Source organism: Carlito syrichta, unplaced genomic scaffold, assembly GCF_000164805.1.
Source record: "Carlito syrichta isolate Samal-C Ts95f unplaced genomic scaffold, Tarsius_syrichta-2.0.1 Scaffold308846, whole genome shotgun sequence".
Lineage (NCBI taxonomy): Eukaryota > Metazoa > Chordata > Mammalia > Primates > Tarsiidae > Carlito > Carlito syrichta.
This window is the reverse complement of record NW_007252942.1, coordinates 362,587-383,787: the sequence shown is the minus strand read 5'-3', so window position 1 is coordinate 383,787 and position 21,201 is coordinate 362,587. Positions and strand designations below refer to the sequence as shown.

General features: G+C 36.9%; 1 protein-coding gene across 3 annotated transcripts in view; it reads right to left on the bottom strand.

The window, feature by feature from the left end:
* PSMA8 (proteasome subunit alpha 8) overlaps positions 1 to 21,201 on the bottom strand; it is an 80,888-nt gene that overhangs the window by 13,971 nt on the left and 45,716 nt on the right. For all 3 annotated transcript variants that reach the window (XM_008066112.1, XM_008066113.1, XM_008066111.1), the window contains exons 5-6: positions 2,655 to 2,774; positions 2,479 to 2,541 (exon numbers count right to left, since the gene is read on the bottom strand). In XM_008066112.1, coding sequence (XP_008064303.1) covers positions 2,479 to 2,541; positions 2,655 to 2,774 — 183 coding nt within the window. The remainder of the gene's footprint in view (positions 1 to 2,478; positions 2,542 to 2,654; positions 2,775 to 21,201) is intronic.

The following is a 21,201-nucleotide window of genomic DNA, read 5'->3' as shown; positions in this document are numbered from 1 at the left end:
CAGACTTGCTAAACACAGGGTTGCCACAAACCTTCAATTTGTAAAAAAAAAACCCAGTTATCTGCTATGCGCAATAAAGTGAAGCACAAAAAATGAGGTATGCCTGTATACAGACATAGTATATCTTTTATTTAATGATAACATGAATAATACCATTTCATGAGCATGTATGAGGAGGGACCCAAAAACCTGGAGTTATTTTTTGAAAGGCAGGCCCCTTGTACTACAGGCTTCCCCCACTAGGTTAGTTGATACATTGGTATCAGTGTACTAGCTAGCATTGTTGTGAGAAGCTGTGTTCCGTTTCAGTGAATTTTTTTTTTTTTTGAGATTCTTTCAATGCCTTTGCCCATTTCATGATGGATGATTAATAACAACTTGTCCAGACTGCACTGAATGTTTGGCAGTTTTTGACCAAAATCAGCATGATCTCCATGCCCTACCCTCCCTATTCATCCAATCTTGCCCTGAATAACTTTCTTTTGTTTCCCTGCATGAAAAAAGTCCCCAAAGGGAAACATTTTTCTGATGTGGAGGAGGTGAAACAAAAAACAGAAGCACTAAAAGCATCAAAATTGACAAGTTCAAAAACTGTTTTGAGCAGTGAAAAAAGCATCTTGGTAGGTATATTGCATCAAACAGAGAGTACTTTGAAGGTGACTGAAGTTTAAATGTGTAAGAATAAATACACATTTTTTAAATAAGTAAATTCTGGGGTTTTTTGGGTTCCCTCTCATATTATATAGCACATTAATATCTCATGCCATTTCATTTACTTATCACAATAGCCCTATGATAAAGTAATTATTAGCTTCACTTTATAGGTAAGAAAATTGAAAACTGAAGATCAGAGCAGTTTGCTCAAGGTCATACAGTTCAACAAAGGTATTTGCTAGAACTTAAACCCAGGTCTGTGCAACTTTATATGTAAACCCGAGTACCAATTCCAAAGCACAGGCTCGATTTCCTGTACAATCTATCCTGAAATATCATGCAGAATGATAGTATAACACTGCTGCCAGTACACACCCCACTCTACCCCTCATAAGTAAAAATATCTGTATAACTGTATGTTTGTGTGTGTGTGCATATCAATGTGTATGTGATGGGGCTGAAAAGGCAGCTCTCACCTCAATCATTTCTGTGCCCCTGTAGGGTTGCTGCATCTGACCCTGGGCCCTTGGCAGCAGGGGTGACAACCTGGTTCAGTGACCATTTCCTTACTTTGTGCTCAGCACCCTATTATTTATGTGAAGGTCAGCAGAAGCATACTCCATCACCTTGGCTTCATCTATTTCATTTATTCAACCTTCACTACTATCTTATTCTCATATCCCATCTATTGGTTGAATAATAAAAGGCAGAAAGTGGTGTCAAACAACAATGACAAAAGACAAACAAAAAAACACACTGCTCCACATAGCACTTATTTTACCAATTATTTTTCCTGGAAATATATTCCTTAAAATGAAAGAAAAAGTGTATGTAAAACAATCCTTTTTAAAAAACTTAAATTTAAATTTTTTCTAGAGGCAAGGTCTCACTATGTTACCCAGGTTAGTATCAAACTCTTGAGCTCAAGTGATTCTTCTGCCTCAGCCTCTAAGTAGTTGGCATTATAGGCACAGACCACCAAGTCTGGTTGTAAAACAATCCTTTAAGTGTATTTTTAAATTAGTTCCCATGTTTTGAGTGCTTTTGCACAATCTCAGCTAAGACTGTTCTACCTAAAGAACAAGAGTGAATCTCGTTTCAAATGTTCTTTTGCTAAGAAGTCCTCTATCACAATATTCAGAACAATTTATTTTGTGGTCCAATAATTTTAACCCATAATGGCTGACAAAAGTTATACAAACAATATTAGACTTGTCACAAAGAAATATAGAAAGGTTACCATGCTAGGTATTAAAGTTTAAGTCTTACAAAAGCTCAAGGCACTTTCAAAGGTAAAGTAAAGGAAACATAAAAACTAGCAGACAATCAGAAATGGGTGGCAGTTATTTGACATCATGAAGGATAACATATCAGAAGCCTGAAAGGCCAACAAAGATTTCAAAATGGCAGCTGTGACACATAGCTTGTTTCAGAAGATCTAAAAAGACAACAAGTGTAACTGCTCTCTACATGGTTCCAGGAATAAATTTCTACTTATTAGAACGTGCTACACTGATCTGCATAGAATCAGGAATGATTCAGTAGAGGTTTCTACTTACAGAAGTATACACTAAACGGGCAGGCCTATATGGAAATCTCAAAACCTTTAGGCTTTCACAAAGAGACAAAGATTAGTAACTGCTGCCATAACACATATGAATGAATATTAGCTTATAGAAACCAAACGAAAGTGACTATGGTATCAATGGATACAAATGGATGTTTCTCGCTTATAATGAAGACTCACAGGTATCAACAACATTTTAACTTTTGTCAAAATACTTTATACTACAGATACTGTTCTCTCTTTGGTTACTGACTTACCTTCAAAGGTTGGTTTCTTTTTATTATAGCAAGTTCAATGTTTCTTCCACCAGACTGGACAACCTAATGTAGAATAAGTACATTAGAATTACTTTAGCAAATTTTGTGTTAAGCAAAAATGGACAAAGGAAAAAAAACCTCATGTTTTTCTGAATATGCTTTACTAGATCACTTACTTCTAGCAAAGCTCTTATGGCTAATTTGATAGCTTCATTGTCGTCTGCTATAGCATCTTCTGTGTAATTCTTTTCTAGAAATTCTCGAACAGTTTTAGCACTTCTGCCTATTGCATTTGCCTTGAAAAATAAAGGATAATTATTAATAATACTGCAATATGAATGGATTTATGTCCACTAAGTGAAGGTTAGGGATTTGGAGTTTACTCCTTAGCAGAATTACCAAATGAAAACTGTAGATTTGAAAACTTTGCAAACATTTCAGCATCTCATTTGGTTACTGCATGAATAATATGTAATGGTGGAATGGCTTTTATTTTCAAAGATACTATTGCTTTGTCCTGGCTAACACTGCGCCACTGTAGTCTCAGCTACTTGAGGGGGGCTGAGGTAGAAGGATTACCTGAGCCCAGGAGGTTGAGGCTGTGGTGAGCCGTGACTGTGCCACTGCCCTCCAGCCCAGGTGACAAAGTGAGACTCTAACTCAAAGAAAAAAGGCTGGGCTTGGTCGCTCAGCGCTTTGGGAGGCCAAGGTGAGTGGATTGCCTGAGCCCGCGGGTTCAAGACCCGCCTGGGCAACTTGGCAAGACCTCATCTCTACAATAAATAAAAAATTAGCTGGGCATGGTAGCGTGTGCCTGTAGTTCCAGCTACTTGGAAGGCTGAGGTGGAAGGATCGCTGGAGCCCAGCAGGTTGAGGCTGAGGTGGCCGGGAGTAGCCACTGCACTCCAGTCTGGGTGACAGAGTGAGACTCCAACTCAAAAAAAAAAAAAAAAAATTGAAACTCTAAAAGAAGTAAAGAGGAAAGGAATCGTAACTTTGCAATATGGTGCAAAAAGAAGAAACGGGGAAGGAGAAGGAAGAGAGAGAGAGAGAGAGAGAGAGATATCAGTGTGAAGAAGAAAGTTGTTTTTCCAAGTAGGACTGAACATCATATTTTCTTAGACCTTAGAATAAAGTACAGTGGTTACCTAATTGATTTATTATTCTCTTTGACTTTGTAAGCAAGAAGATTTCTATTCCATTCCCTATTTTCTTTATTCTTTAGAAATTTTCATCAGATGAAGGAAAAAGGCAAATGAATTCCTCTGGCTGCATGGCTATAGCAGTACACTGCATATTCTTTTAATTCAGCCTAAATATCCAGATTAGTTCTGGTGATGATAATGATGATAATAATAAGGTTTTATAATAATAGGGCACTTAGGTGCCAGGCACTATGCTAAGCATTTTACATGGAATATCTCATTTGACCATCATGAAAATACTTAAATGATACTATTACTAACTCCAATTCTTCAATGAAGAAGGAGGTGGCCAGGTACTGTGCCTCATACCTACAATCCCAGCATTTTGGGAAGCTGAGGCAGGAGGATCCCTTGAGTCCAGGAGTTCGAGATCAGCCTGGGCAACATAGTGAGACCTTGTCTCTACAAAAAATACAAAAATTAGCTGGGTGTGGGGGCTAGCACATGCCTGTAGTTTCAGCTACTTAGGAGGCTGAGGTGGGAGGATCACTTGAGTCCAGGAGGCCAAGGCTACAGTGAGCTGAAATCAGGTCACTGCACTGCAGCCTGGGCAATAGACTGAGATCCTGCCTCAAAAGGAAAAAAAAAGAAATGGAGGCTTGGAGAGGTTAAAACAAAGTTTCTCAATCTCAACGAGTTAACATTTTGAGCCAGCTAATTGCTTGTTGTGGGACCTGTCATGTGTATTTTGGGATTTTTAGCAGCCTCTACCAATCCCCATTCTAGTTGTCACAACCATACGTGTCTCCATATGTTGTCAAATATCCCTTGGAGGGACAAAATTACCTGTTTGTGAACTACTGGCTCAGGTAATCTTGCCCAAGATGACACAAGCAGTAAGCACAAGAGATAAACTTTGAATCCAAGTGGTGTGAATTGACAAGCCAAGCTTTCAACTCTATACACAATGTTGTCACATGCACCTAGGATGAACTAAAGGGTAAAGAACCAGCAGAAGGCCTATCCTTTCACTGCCGTTAAGTAAGGAAACATCTTATTTATAACAGATTAGTATTAATAATAGGAAAAGGATCTCAAGGAGATGTAAGGAAGTCAGCATGAAAACACACCTTTTGCATTACATGTATTACTGTTCTGGTTAGCAGAAGATTCTTTTTTTTTTAAGATGGAGGGGTCTCACTCTTGCCCAGGCTGAAGTGCAGTGGTGCGATCATCACTCATGGCAGCATCAAACTCCTGGGCTCAAGTGATCCTCTCACCTCAGCCTCCTGAGTAGGCAAAGACCTGATGATACTTAATACATAAGGATTGACTTTTCTCACATAATGAGAAATTTGAAAGTAGGCAGATGCTGGTGTCTGCCTCTTTCACTCTTAGTCTTCTGTCATGCTCTCAAAGTGGCTACTAGACCTCTAGCCAACATGTCTTCATTCCAGGCAGCAAGGTCTCCAGGAACTCCACCCAGTTACTTCCACTTGTATATACCTACTTGTAACAGAGGCTGACAAGTGACCTTCTTTGGCAGTCACACTGCCCAGAGTTCTGTCACAAAGATAGAATGAATACTGCAGTTGACAGCTTCATAATCTTTGCCACAGAAAAATCATCATTAATCTGAGGAGGCAGTTAGGAAAAATGCAGCAAGAAAATTGTAATCTTTATTGAAGTGGGCTGGGGTGGATGATGGGGTGTGGGAGGATAGGGATATGAGTGTGGCAAGTAAAGACTAGACTTTAGAAAACAAGTCAGATGGAGAGAGTTAAAGAACTTTGACATTAGCAATTGGAGGAAGTGGATAGGAAAGTCACTAAGAATTTACAGGGTGATCTTGAGGACCCAGTGAAATTTTTGGCTAAACCACTATCTATGTACTTCCCCTCTAGGCACTAACCAGTTACCCAAAAATCAAACTAACAAAAACATTAATAGCAAACAGTCTTCAGAGTTATGCCAGGCCAAAGGCTTTGCCTTGGATCTTGGTGAGATTTCCAAGTCACAAAATTTAATTTAGAAATTGCATAGCTGTCTATTTTAATTACCTGAATATTATATTATTGGCATATGAAATAAAAAGAATCTTCCACTGGCTGGCCACGGTGCCTCACACCTGCAATCCCAGCTCTTACTTGTAAGTGAGAACATGCAGTGTTTGGTTTTCCATTCCTTGTTACTTAGGACGATGTCTTCTAATTACATGCAACTTTGGGAGGAGGCTGAGGCAGGAGGATTGCCAGGGCTCATATTACCATGAGCCAAAACCAATGCTTCTCAACACTGATACGCCTCTGAAGTAGATCCTGTGACACACTGTCCCATACACATTCAGAAATGAAAGTCTAGTTCCTGCAGGTGCTGGAGGTGGTGATGGCAGATAGCCTTCAGCTCCTACTCTGTGGAAGGTTTTCTGGTTAACAAGAGTTGCCTCACATAAGGTCACAGGCTCTTTAAGGGCCAGCTTTATCCAATGACAGAGTGACACAGAGCTATTCATGTCTCTTTCCGCTAACTTATACCAACTCTGAAGAGACACCACAAATCCAGAGCCTCCCATGGGGTCACCTGACATCTTTATTGAGACTACATTGCAACCCAACTTGTCCCTCTGCTTAATCCCTATCTCTTCAACAATTGCTGATCCCAGCAGCATTTCCTAATACATTTCCTAAAAATAATAATTTCTTTTTGGTTCTGCCCTTTAAAAAAAATTAACCTGGCTGCCCAGATTGTTCTGCCCTTTGCCAGTGATCATGGTTATTACAAAACACATATTAAGAAAATCAAGACAAGATTCCCTGTCCTTTGGCTATCTTCCCATGAAGCTGTATGATCCTAGAAAGGACAAAGCCTCTGCTGACGTGTGCAAAGCTTGCTAACTTCCAGAGAAAATCTTAAATGTGCTATTCCATACAAGAAAGAGACATGAGGTAAGAAACTTTACTCATAATACTGATAAATAAAAGTAAACATAATTTCCATTATTTTTGGAATATAAACAACAGAAAACTAAATTGACCAAGTGTTTTCAGCAAAAATCATTTGGATGATTATATTAAACTGCCTTTGATATCATTCAGCCCTGATGTTCTACATCTCTATGGCAGCATTTTCCAAAGTGGATTCTACAGACTACCAGAGTGGAGAGAAAATCCATGATAAAAGGGTTCCAAATTCAAGTAATCTTGGAGACTGCTATTTTAACTGCTTCTAGAAGATTTAAAATGTTTTTCAGAAGTACTCTAGTAACAAACGTTACTACATTTCTTTAGAAAAACACCTCCCAATATTAGACAGCTTGTTTATCTTATACCTATCAACATAGAAAGAAATATACTTTGAGGCTAATATACAGAATCTACAAAGAACTCATACAAATCAGCAAGAAAAAAGCAAATAACCTTATTAATAAGTGGGCAAATGGCATGAACACATATCTCTCAAAAGAAGAAATGGTCCACAAATGTATGAAAAATTGCTCAACATCACTAATTATCAGGGAAATGCAAATTAAAACAAAACAACGAGATGCCTCCTTACATCAGTCAAACTGATCATTATTAAAAAAAATTTTAAAAAATAGATGATGCAGATCAGTGAAAAGAGAATGTTTACACACTGTTGGTAGGAGTGCAATTAGAACAACCTCTATGGAAATCGGTATGGAGATTTCCAAAACAACTAAAAGTACATCTACCATTCGACCCAGCAGTCCCACTAACTAAGTATCTACTCAGAGGAACAGAGGTTGTTATACAAAAAGAATACCTGCACTCATGTTCACTGTAACACAATTCACAACTATAAAAATGTGGAATCAATCTAAATGCCCATCAACTGATCAGTGGATAATGAGATGTGGTCTATATATGCCATGGCATACTAATCAGCCACAAAAAGAATGAAATAATGTCTTTTGCAGCAACTTGAATATAATTGAAGAACAGCATCCTAAGAGAAGTAATGCAGGAACAGGAAACCAAACATTACATGCTCTCACTTATAAATGGGAGATAAATTTAGGATCTGTAAAGGCATACAAAATGTTATAATGGACACTAGAGACTCAGAAGTGAAAGAATGGGAAGGTTGGAAGGATGAAAAATCATCTATCGGGTACAATGTGCACAGGTGGAGATGGTGGTACACTTAAAGTCCAGACTACTTTGCCACTATACAAAGTATCCATGCAACCGAAAACCATTTGTACCCCTAAAGCTATTGAAATATATGAAATACACTTTTGAGAAACATTACTCTGTAGTACAAAACATATTAACTTTGTTACCATTTTGAAGCGCTGTAGCACATACTGACAACAGCAAACATGCCCCCCAGATCATTAATATCATTACTCACAGTGGGCTTTAAATCTATGGATGTGGGTCTCCTTAAATTGGTATACAATAATTTGTAAATTAAGCACCCACTTCATGCACAGCATACTACATTATTAGGTGCTGATTTTCATCAATGTTCTTTATGAGCTAAAGTTTTAATAATTATTTTTATTTTTTCCATTTTTATTTTAGATACAGGGAGCTCACACATGCATGTTCGTTACATGGACATATTGTGTAGTGGTGAGGATTGGGTGTCAGGTTACCCATTCCACACATAGTGAACATTGTACCCCATAAGTAATTCCTGAACCCTAATCCCCCTTCTCTCCTCTCCCCATATTGGTGTCCTCAGTGTTTATTATTTCTATCTTTGTGACCATTTGGCTCCTGTGTATGAGTAAGAACATATAGTGTTTGGTTTTCTGTTTCTGAGTCAGTTCACTTAGGATGATCTTCAGCTTCATCCATGTTGCTACAAAGGACATGAATTCATTAATTTTTTATGGTTGCATAGTATTCCATGGTGTATGTGTACGTGTGTTTCTTTATCCAGTAAACTGTTGGTGGGCACTTAGATTGGTGGGCACTTAGACTGGCGGGCACTTAGATTTTACCATTGTGAATAGTGATGCGTTGCACATATGAGTACAGGTATATTTTTAATATATTGATTTCTTTTCCTTTGGGTAGATTCCTAGTAGTGAGATTGCTGAGTCAAAAGGTAATTCAGTTTTTAGTTCTTTGAGAAATCTCCATATTGTTTTCCATAGTCACTGAACTAATTTACAAACCCACCAAGACTGGATGAGTGTTCCTTTTTCTCTGCAACTGTGCCAACATCTGTTGTTCTTTAACTTTCTAATTATAGCCATTCTGACTGCTGTAAAGTGACATCTCATTGTGGTTTTAATTTGCATTTCTCTGATGACTGGTGATGTTGAACAATTTTCATACGTTTGTTGGCTGCTTGTGTGTTTTCTTCTGAGAGGTGTCTATTCACATCCTTTGCCCACTTTTTGATGAAATTATTTGTTTTTTCATGCTGAGTTGAGTTCCTTATAAATTCTGGATATCAGTCCCTCCTCTGAGGCATTATTTGTGAATATTTTCTCCCATTCAATAGGTTTTCTGCTCATTCTGTTGATTATTTCTTTTGCTGTGCAGAGCTTTTTAGTTTAATTAAGTACTATTTGTCTATTTTAGTTTTTGGTACAATTGTTTTGGGGTCTTTGTCATAAATTCTTTGCCTAGACCCATGTCCAGAAGTGTTTCCTAGGTTTTCTTCTTGGATTTTTATAGTTTCAGGTCTTACATTTAAGTCTTTGATCCATCTTGAGTTAATTTTTTATATGGTGGGTGAGAGAGAAAGGGATCCAGTTCATTCTTCTGCATGTGGCTAGCTAATTTTCCCAGCACCATTTACTAAATAGGGTGTCCTCTCCCCATTGTTTATTTTTGTCAGCGTTGTCAAATATCAGCTGGTTGTAGGAATGTGGTTTTATTTCTGGGTTCTTTATTCTGTTGCATTGGTCAATCACTCTATTCTTGTACCAGAACCATGCTGTTTTAGTTATTATAGCCTTATAGTATAATATGAAGTTGGGCAATGTGATGGCTCCACAGTTGTTCTTTTTGCTTAGAATTGCTTTGGCTGTTTGGACTCTTTTTTGGTTTCATATAAACTTTAAGACTGTTTTCTCTAGTTCTGTGAAGAACAAAGTGGTATTTTGATTAGGATGATATTGCTGTAGATTGCTTGGGTAGTATGGTCATTTTAACAATATTGATTCTTTCAATCCATGAACATGAGATAGTCTTCCATTTGTTTGTGTTATTTACAATTTCTTTCATCAGTGTTTTGTAGTTCTCATTGTAGAGATCTTTCACTTCCTAAGTTAGGTTTATTCCTAGGTATTTTATTTTTTGTGGCTAGTGTGACTGGGATTGAGCTCTTGATTTGCTTCTTGGCTTGAGCATTGTTGATGTATAGGAACACTGCTGATTTCTGTACATGGATTTTGTATCCTGAGACTTTCCTGAAGTCATTTACCAGGTCTAGAAGCTTCTTGGAGGAGTCTTCAGGGTTTTTTAGGTATACAATCATGTAATTCACAAATAGGGATAATTTGATTTTCTTCTTGTTGATTTGGAAGCCTTTTATTTCTTTCTCTTGCTTGACTGCTTTTTCTAAGACTTCTAGTATGATGTTGAATAAGAGTGGTAGGAGTGGGCATCCCTGTCTTGTTTCTGTTCTCAGCAGGAATATTGTCAACTTTTTTCAGTTAAGTATGATGTTGGTTATGCGTTTGCCATATATGTCTTTTATTATTTTGAGATATATTCCTTCAATGCTCAGTTTGTTAAGGGTTTTTTTTTTTTTTAATCATGGAGGGGTGTTGGATTTGGTTGAATGTCTTTTCTGCACCTACTGAGATGATCATATGGTTTTTATTTTTGCTTCTGTTTCTGTGGTGGATCACATTAATTGATTTGCAGATATTGAATGATCCTTGCATCTCTGGACTAAAACCTACTTGGTTGCGATGCTTGCTGTTGGATTTGATTTGCTACAACATTGTTAAGGATATTAACATCTATATACATCAGGGAAATAGGCCTATAGTTTTCTTTTTTTATTGTGTACTTGCCTGAATTTGGTATCAGTGTGATACTGGTTTCACAGAATGAGTTGGGAAGGAGTCCCTCTTCCTTGATTTTCTAGAATAGTTTCAGTAGGTTTGGCACCAACTCTTCTTTGTACTTTCTATAAGATTTGGATGTGAATCTCTCTGGCTCTGGGCTTTTTTTTTCTTTCCTGATTCAATTTCATTGCTGATTATTGGTCTATTCAGAGTATCTATTTCTTCCTGGTTCTGTCTTGAGAGGTTGTATGTTTCTAAGAATTTATCCATTTCCTCCAGGTTTTCCAGTTTGTTGCTACAGAAGTGGCCATAGTAGTCTCTGATGATCTTTTTTATTTCTTCAGTATTGGTTGTTGTGTCACTGCTGTCATTTCTGAGTGAATTTGTGTTTTCTCTTTTTTTTTCCTTGGTTAGTCTGGGTAGTCATCTGTCAACTTTGCTCATCCTTTCAAAAAAACCAACTTTTTGATTCATTCATCCTTTGTATCATTTTTTGGGCTGCAATATCATTTATTTCTGCCCTGATATTTGTTATTTATTTTCTTCTGTTAGCTCTAGGTAGCTTGTTGTTTTTCTAGTCCCTTGAGTTACAGAGTTTAGTTGTTAATTTCTGATCTCTCTATATTTTAGATGTAGGAATTTAATGCTATAAACTTTTCACTCAAAACTGTTTTTGCTATGTTCCAGAAGTTTTGGTATGTTGTGCCACTACTTTAATTTGTTTCCTTTTTTTTAATGTCCCCCGAGGGGGGTGCACTATTCCTGGAAGTACAGTAATACCAGGTCGATGCGTGAAGTGGATGAAGCAAGCTCCTATTCCATCTCCCTGTTTTAAAAATCCATTTAATACATTATCCTCAGATAGAGTACATATCAGATATTAAACTTCTAAGACAAACATTTTTATTTCTGCCTTAACTTCACTGTTTACCCAAGGGTCATTCAAGAATGAGTTTTTCAGTTTCCATGTAGCGGTATAGTTTTGGGATCTCTTCTTAGTGTTCATCTCTAATTTTACTCCACTGTGATCTGAGAAGATGCTTGGTATAATTCTGATATTTTTAAATCTATTGAGACTTGCTTTATGTCCAAGCATATGGTCTATTTTGGAAATGGTTCCATTCAGAGATGAGAAGAATGTATATTCTGCAGTTGTTGGGTGGAAACATCTATAGATGTCTGTTAGGTCCATTTGGTCTATAGTCCAGTTTAAGTAGTGTTTCTTTACTAATCTTCTATTTTGGTAATGTTTCTAGTGATGTCAGTGGGATGCTGAAGCCACCCACCATTATGGTATTGCTATTGATATGTTTTTGGAGGTCAGGTAATGTCTACTTCATGAATTTGGGTGCTTTGGTGTTCGGTGCATATATGATTAAGATGGTTAAATCTTCTTGATGAATTTCACCCTTTATCATTATATAATGCTCTTCTTTGTCTTTATTTTGCTATATTTGGTTTAAAGTCTAAGCTATCAGGGCTGGGCTTGGTGGCTCAGTCTGTAATTCCAGCACTTTGGGAGGCCGATGTGAGTGGACTGCTTGAGTCCATGGGTTCAACACCCACCCAGGAAACTTGGTAAGACCTCGTCTCTACAATAAATAAAAAATTAGCTGGGCATGGTAGCACATGCCTGTAGTTCCAGCTACTTGGAAGGTTGAGGCCAAAGGATTGTCGGAGCCCAGCAAATCATGCTGGGGTAGCCATGAGTGTGCCACTGCACTCCAGCCCAGGCATCAGAGTGAGACTCCAACTAAAAAATAATGTCTGGGCTATCTGATATGAAGATGGCTATTCCTGCTTGTTTTTGTTGTCCATTTGCCTGATATATCTTTTTTTACCTATTTACTTTGAGTCTGTGACTATCTTTGGCCAGTATGTGGGTCTCTTGTAGACAGCATATAATTGGGTCTTTTTTAAAAAAAAAAATCCAGTTTGCCACTCTAATTCTTTTAAGTGGAGTGGTTAGACCATTTACATTCAGGGTTAATACTGATATGTGAGGTTGTGTTCCTGCCATATTGTTGTAAGCTAGCTGACTTGGGGATTTAAATGTGTACTTGTTTTATAGGAACTGTGAGCTTTGTATTTATGCACTCTTTTGTGATGGTGAGAAGTATTCTTCCATTTCCAAGTTTAGAACTCCTTTGAGCATCTTTTGTAGTGCTGGTTTAGTGGTGACAAATTCCCTTAGCGTGTGTTTGTCAGAGAAGGACTTTATTTCTCCTTCATTTATGAAGCTTAATTTGGCTGGATATAAAATTCTTGGCTGGCATTTTTTTTTTTTCTTTCAAAATTGAGAATAGGTCCCCATTCTCTTCTGGCTTATAGAGTTTCTACTGAGAAGTCTGCTGTTGTCTTTTCTCTTTTCTTTTATAAGTGATTTGGCACTTCTCTCTTGCTGCTCTTAGGATATTTTCTTTTATGTTGACTTTGGAGAATCTGACAATGATATGTCTTGGTGAGGTTTTTCTTATGTTGTATCTTGCAGGAGTTCTTTGGGCTTCTTGTAACTGGATGTCTAGGTTTTTCTCAAGTTGAAGGAAGTTTTTATGAATTATTTCTTCAAATATATTTCCCATACTTTTTACTTTTAACTTCTTCCTCTGAAATGCCTATGATTTTTAGGTCTGGTCACTTAACATAGTCCCATATTTCTTGTAGGCTTTGCTCATTCTTCTTGATTCTTTTTTCTTTGTTTCTGTCTTACTTTAGTTTGAAGAACCTGTCTTCCATCCTTGAGATTCTTTCTTCTGCTTGCTCTAGCTTACTGCTATAGATTTGTATCTCCTCCACTGAGTTTTAAAGTTTTACTTGGTTTTTTTTTAAATGTTGTCAAACTCCCATCTCACCTCCTGAATTGTACTGCAAATTTCTTTGTATTGGTCATCAGCTTTATCTTGCATCTTGCTTAGCTTCTTTATAATCACTATTCTGAATTCATTTGCTGACATTTCAAGGATTTCATTGTGGTTAGGTTCTGTTGATGGAAAAACTGGTGAACACTTTTGAAGGAGTAACACTGTTTTTTCATATTTTCAGAGTTGTTTCTCTGTTTTTTTCTCATCTGGATGAACTATAGTGGCTAATCTGCATGAGTTCCTTTGATATAGATAACCTGTGTATATAGGTTTTCCCAAATGCCAATTGTTGTTTAATATGGAAAAAAGGATGTGTTTTTTTTATAAATCAATATTTTTTATTATGATATTGTGTGGTACAGTTAAGAGTTAGGTATACAAATATGCTTCGTTCAAGCACCCTTGTTGATAAGAGGTGTCTCCCCATCCCCAGACAGATATTTACTACCATTAGTCCTATCTCCCTTCCCCTACCCCCCATAGTTTCCCACCACTGCCAGGATGTGCTTTTTTTCATTTAAAGTTAAACATCACATTTTTTTTTCTAGAGTGATTGTCCTTATATTTAAATCTCTACATTCTCTGGTGTTACCTTTTGGTAATTTTTTTACCCACTCACTAATTTTATTTAAAAACTTTAAATATGCAAGCTTTACAAGAAACGCATAGTAAACTGAAACAAAAGTTTTGAACATAAAATTTGAATGCTAATGGCCAGACTGGCATCCCTATAGATCTACAAGTTATACTATAAATGAAAGAAAGATTTTATAAAGTATGTACTTGTATTTCAGAACTACTAAACAAGAACATACTTGATTAGTGCAATTAAACACCTATTCTGTAACATATTATTTTGAAAAAAATCAATAAAAATAGAATTATAGTCAAAGTAGGCATTTAGAAGTGCCATTTCATGATCTGAATGCTATGTATACTGTTTTCAGCCTTAAATATATGTTTAGTATTTACTATAAAGTAGACTGTGGGTGCTTAAGATATAAATTTCCCCTAATTAGTTTGTAGTTACTAAAGGAAATAAAAAGTTTTAAAAAGCTGTAAGAGTTACTAATGCTTCAAGAGTTTGAAGTGGGAGAACACTTCTAGCTGAGAATCAGGGAGATAGCATTATGTAGATTCATTTATTAATATATATTTATAACCACCTTGAATCTACAGCTCTGCTTTAAGCACTGGTGTTTCAACAGCACAAAAAGTAAATAAAAATTCCTGTACTCAACAGAGCTTAAAGAAGGGACAGAGACAGATAATAAACAAGGAAATATGTAAAATACATTGGATTTTAGTTTTTATGAGAAACAATAATGTCAGGAAAGGGAATAAAGAACACTGGAAATTGGCTGTAATGCTAGAAAGGCTGGTTAGGAGAGATAGGATAAAAGACAAAAGCCCTGAAGAAGGCACATGTCTGACTTCTGAAAAACAGTAGAGATCAGTAGAGCTGAGTAAAAGCAAAAAGAGTTAATAAGGTGTGGGTCAGAGAGTTAAGGGGAGCTAGATGAGGTAAGGCTTTATAGACCATTTTAAGGGCTTTGGTTTTTAATCTGACTTACATGGGAGGCAAGAGGGAATACTGAACAGGGGTGACCAGATCTGACTCAAATTTTAACAAACTTATACTGTTGACAATTAGATTGTACATTTTTTCTGGGTATGCCAAGAATGTAAAGTCTTCCTTAGGGCTATATTAATAGCCAATAACCTTGAGGGATGAAGTAATGTCTTCCTGCAGAAAAGGAGGAGGCTTGCTTGCTGTCTACTATAAAAGTGGTAGATTCCCCAAGTTCTGGGTTTCTCAGCTACTATGAAAACCCACCGTATCCACCTGAGTTCTTCTGTGTCACCACTGGCATTTGGCAGGCAGGGAGAACTGGCACCATCATGAAATGCATGCTGTTTGCTGTGAAATGAGGTGGTAGTTGGAAGCAAAGTGTGATCAACAGAGGCTTAAAAAAAAAGAATTTGTAAGAGTACTTTTAGGTTGATTTGTTTAAAATTTTGTATAGAGACAAGGTCTTGCTCTATCATCCAGGCTGGAATACAGTGGTGCCCTCATAGCTGACTGCAGCCTCAAACTCCTGGGCTCAAGCAATCCTGCCTCAGTCTCCTGAGCAGCAGGAAATATGGGTGCTTGGCACCAAATCCAACCAATTGTTTTTACCTTTTGTAGAGATGGGGTCTCACTATGTTGCTCAGGTTGACCTCAAACTCCTGACCTCAAGCAATCCTCCTATCTTGGTCTCCCAAATTGCTGGGATTACAGGCATTAGCCATTGTGCCTTACTAGGTTGATTTATTATTACATAACAAGTAACTAGATATCCCGAGTGGTTTATAGGTGAGAAGCCACAAACCACTCGGGATATCTAGTTATTTGGTATTTAAGAATGACTACTTCCATACATAGCTTAACCCTCTGTTCAGGAACCTTCCTCTATCAAGTCTGTATCAGTTTGCTGCAGACATATAAACTAATGCTATAGTACTGTGGCTAGTTCCCTATTTTTACAAATAAAGCTTTATTGGTACATGGCCATACCCATTTATTTACATATTGTCTATTTCTGGTTTTATGCTATTATGGCAGAGTGTGGTAGTTGTAACAGAGATTGCAATGCACACATGGCTAAAATGTTTGTCAGCTGGCCCTGTAAGAAGTTTGCTGATCTCTACTACAGATCAACAATTTATACTCTTAAAAACTGAGAACTCTAAAGTACTTTTGCTGGTGTTATACCTTTTGGTATTTACCATATTACTGTTGAGACAGATCATGTTCCTCAGCCCCCCAGGCAAGACTGTGTTTTTCAGGGTTGTCTATACAGCTGGTAATCTTGAGACAAGGAAATGTCTTCCTTCAAATAAAGAGCAAGCTAGCTTCTTGCTATAAAACCAGCAGATCCTCTATGTTCAATGTTCCTCAGTTATGAAGCAAACCAACTTTGTGCACAGCTCCCAACCAGGTCATATTATATCCACCTTGTGGAACCTGGAGACAAAGGGAATCTGTACAAATATTTGGAGACTTATGCTGCTTGCTGTCCTTTGCTTCTGACCTAGAGGGTCTTGTGTTTTCTGCTAGTATCCATGAAACAGCAGCAGGTTAATTTATTAGTGTGTAAATAGTGTAAAATCAAATTCTAGTTCCAATAATTAGAAATTCAAATTGAGAAAATTTTACAATATTTAATTCATTTAACAGTAAAGCCATTACATGTTATATTAGTTGGCTTGGTCAGTCATAACAAAATACCACAGACTGGGTGGCTTAAACAATAAAAATTTATTTTCTCAAAGTTCTAGAGGATAGAAATCTATGATCAAGATACTGGCTATTTCGGTTTGTGATGGGGGCTCTCTTCCTGGCTCATGGATGACTGCTTTCTCACTGAATCCTTGCATGGTCTTTCTTCATGTGAGCACACCTGTATGTGCATGCAAAAGAGATCTCTTTACTGTGCTTTTTTTTTTTCCAGTGCAGGATACTTATTTTTATTTACTTATCTATATTTTTAATTTTAGATTCAAGAGGTACATGTGTTTGTTTGTTACATGGATATATTATGCCATAGTGGAGATGAGCTTCCAATGTACCCATTACCCACATATTGAATATTTGTACTCTCTGCCTCTTCTTACAAGGATACTATGGCCCCACCATTACAACTTCATTGAACATTGGTTACCTTCCTAAAGGTTCTGTTTCCAGGATGGATGCAATGGCTTATGTCTATGATCCTAGCACTTTAGGAGGCTGAGACAGGAAGTTTGCTTGAGGCCAGGGGTTTGAGACAAGCCTGATCAACATAGCAAGATCCTGTCTTTATAAAAAATAAAAAGTTGAGGGTAGTGGCACGTGCCTGTAGTACCGCCTACTCAGAAGATTGAAGTGGGAAGATCACTTGAGCCCAGGAGTTTGTGGCTGCAGTGAGCTATGACTCTGTCACTGCACTCAAGTCTGGGTGTCCCTAAAAAAAAAAAGGCAAAAAATCAAGTAAAAGCTCTCTCCCCAAATATAGTCACATGGGGGTTTAAGGATTCAATGTATGAATTTTGGGGGACATAATTCTGTCTATACTACATGTTAATATAAATAACATGATTTTATAAAATAATTTTTTTTGAGTCAAAATTTTACTCTGTTACCCAGCTGGAGTACAGTGGCCCAAATACAGTTCACCACAACCTTGACTTACTGGACTCAGGTAATCCTTCCATCTCAGCCTTTGTAGTAGCTGGGACTACAGGCACACACCACCACACCCAGCAAACTTTAAAAAAAAATTATTGTATAGAAGAGGTCTGGCTATGTTGCCTAGGCTAGTCTCAAACTCCTGAACTGAAGCAATCCTCCTGCCTCAGCCTCCCAAAGTGCTAGGATTACAGGTGTGAGCCACTATACCTGGTCTATGAAATAATTATATTTTCCAAAACATAAAATAATTTTTTGAGAAGAACGGTACTGTTTTACACATTTGCAAATATCTTTACTGTCTGGCTTCATAAAAGAAAGCTGAATTCTTCTGTCTTGCATTAATTATATTGCAATATATTATTTTAGTTAAGTATAGCCTTATGCAAATATGTAGTTAAAAAAGGGAAGAATATTTTAATGCCCTTCTCAAGAAAGGGTAGCTATTCTACTCAATGGGTGGTAGTTTCTTAAAAGTTAATTGCAAATTAAAATCTGCAACCACATAAATGAAATTTTTGTACTCTGTTATATTAAAGTCTCCTGGCTTTTTATTATTTTATAATAAATTAATAAATATTTAAAATTTTATCAGTTTTAATTTCTTTGTTTTTCTTTTTTAAATCTTTTATTTTAAAGATGTGGGGTACAACTCAGGGTTAGTTTTAATTTCTAATATTCAATAGGGATTGGTAAAACCTACATAATGTTTGCTTTGAAAAGATCTTTTAGCTTGCAAGATTCTGTAATATTATTTTTGGCCATTTGGAAAACATTGGTTCACTGAATTATGCAGATCTTCTAAATGATGAACCATTGGGTTTCTAAAACATTAAATAATTATGCTAATTAATTTTTCCACTAGTCTCATCAGAGAAGTCTAAGTACTGAGAAACTATTAAGCTTATTAGGGCAAATACATGTTTTCCAAAATTCTAATTTTTGCTTGAAAACTTGAGTTTTATCATTGGCAACAAGTCATTAAAAACAACTCTCGGTTGTTTCTTTAAAGTAAGAGGTACAATTTGCTCACTCTTGAGAGTATGTCCTGCGAAATCGCCACGTGTAAATAACCATGGTTATTCTGTCTGTTGTTCTGTCAAGTAAAAAATGAAGTCTCATGAAAAAAGAGCTGTTTCAGCTTCCCACTGCTTTTTCTCAAGACAGTCACTGTACCTGCGGCAGATACACTATACTATATGCATACCTCCATTTCACCACACAGAATGTTTTTAAAAATATGTACTTGAGTCAAGATTTAGTAAAATTAATAACTTTCATTGTTTCACCAAGACAGCTTAAATGAGCTTAAATGAAAGTTGAATTTACTGATTTATTTGTTGCAAATACAGGATAGTAAAGAATAAAAAATGAGTATTAATACAGTGGGGCGCTAAAGTGCCAGGAATTTTATTAACTATTGCTTTTATACCATCAGCATACATGCCCACGGGTAATAATGTCTTAGTATTATTACAAAAATAGTTTTTACCTCAGACGGAGTGCCTACAGACCACATTTTGAGATCTACCACTTCCTACTTTGTATCAGCAGTCCTCAACCTTTTTGGTATCAAGGGCTGGATTCATGGAAGACAATTTTTCCATGGACAGGCATGGGGCGGGGGGGAGATTGAATCATGAGGCATTAGAGCCTCATAAGGAGCGCGCACAACCTAGATCCCTTGCCTGCTCAGTTCACAATAAAGTTCTTGCTCCTATGAGAATCTAATGCTACTACTGATTTGACAGAATATGGAGCTCTACTCACCTGCCACTCACCTCCTACTGTGTGGCCTGGTTCCTAACAGGTCGTGGCACAGGAGTTGGGGACCCTTGCTTTACATCATACTTAGTCAAATTCTTCAAGTTTATAAGGCCAAGCAACTTCCACACAGGAAGAATTCCATACAGACCTATCTGAAGATTCCTAATATAGTTTTTCAACTTTAAACGATGGGTTCCAAATTTGGCATATGGAAGAATCATCTAGTTAGATTCTAATTCTATCTAACATGCCATGTATTCACTTGTCTTTCTTTAACCTCCAGAATGTAGAATTTTTTTTTTTTTTTTTAATTGCTGCTATCCTTGGTAACCAGAAAAGTGCCTGGTACATAGTTAGAGTTTACTACTGTTGCTGAACAAAGAAATTCTGCAGGATTGCCAGGCTGGAGAGAACAAAACACCCCTGAGTCCATATTCTTCTCTAGCTACTCTTCCATTTGTTTGCTCCCCTTTACACCTAAAACATCTTAGAAGACCCAGCTCTACCATCTTCCTATTTCCTTTCCTCAAATTTATTTTGAAAATTTTCAAATACAAAAAGTGGAAAATATAATGAGCAACTAACAAGATACCCTTTATCTGGATTCATGAACTATTTACATTTTGAGATATTTGTTTTACTTCTCTCCACTTATATACATATACCCACATACATATACATGCTTTTTAATGAAGTTGTGGACATCACGATATTTCATACTTAAATTCTTCAGCATCTGTTCCATTAAAGCAAGGATGTTTTCTTACTTAATTACATTAAAATGATCACATCCAAGAAATTTAAAATGGATACAATATAATCTATTATCTAATATACTCCATATTTAAGTATCTTAGTTTTCCTCAGAATGTCCTTTGTGTCTGTTTTCCCCTATTCAATATTCAGTCATAGGTCATGGACTACATTAGTTTTTTAGTTTCCTTTAAATTAAAAAAATTTTATTTTGTCTTTCAATAATATGAACTTTGTTTTTCGAGTCAAGGTCTCACTCTGTTGTCCAGGCTGCAGTGTAGTGGCACAATCACAGCTCACCGCAGCCTTTACCTCCCAAGTAGCTGGGACTACAGGTGCATGCCATCATGCCTGGCTAATTTTTGAATTTTTTTTGGAGACAAGGTCTCACTATGGTGCCTAGGCTGGTCTTGAAATCTTGGGCTCTAGTGGTCCTCTTGCCTTGGCCTCCCAAAGTGCTGGGAAAACAGGTGTGGACCTGGTCAATAACATGAACATTTTTGAAATGTCTTGAAGAGTATTCCACAATCTGGATTTGTCTGATTGTTCCCTCTTGATCAGATTCAGGTTAAATGTGATAGCAAGAACAAAAATGGTGTTATTTCTTTCCTATTGTTTCACATATTATGTTAGTTTATCCCATTATAGGAGGTACTAAGTTTGATGTTTGTGGTGTCTACTGAAGAGGTACCATTTTCCCTTTGTGATTAATAAGTATTATATGGGGCCATGTAAATATCCTTTTACTTGATGATTTTAGCATCCCTTGATATTCCTTAATCCTTCCTCCCTTTTTCTTTTAAATTCGTTCTAATCAGGCTTTCATCACCATCACTCCATCTGGGTTTTTCTTGTCTAGGTCACTAATGATTTTGTACATTGCCAACTCCAACAATTTCAAAGTCCTCATCTTTCTTGACCCATCAGTGACTTAGTTGATAACTGCTTCTTCAAATGCTGTTTTCATTTGGGATTCAGGACACT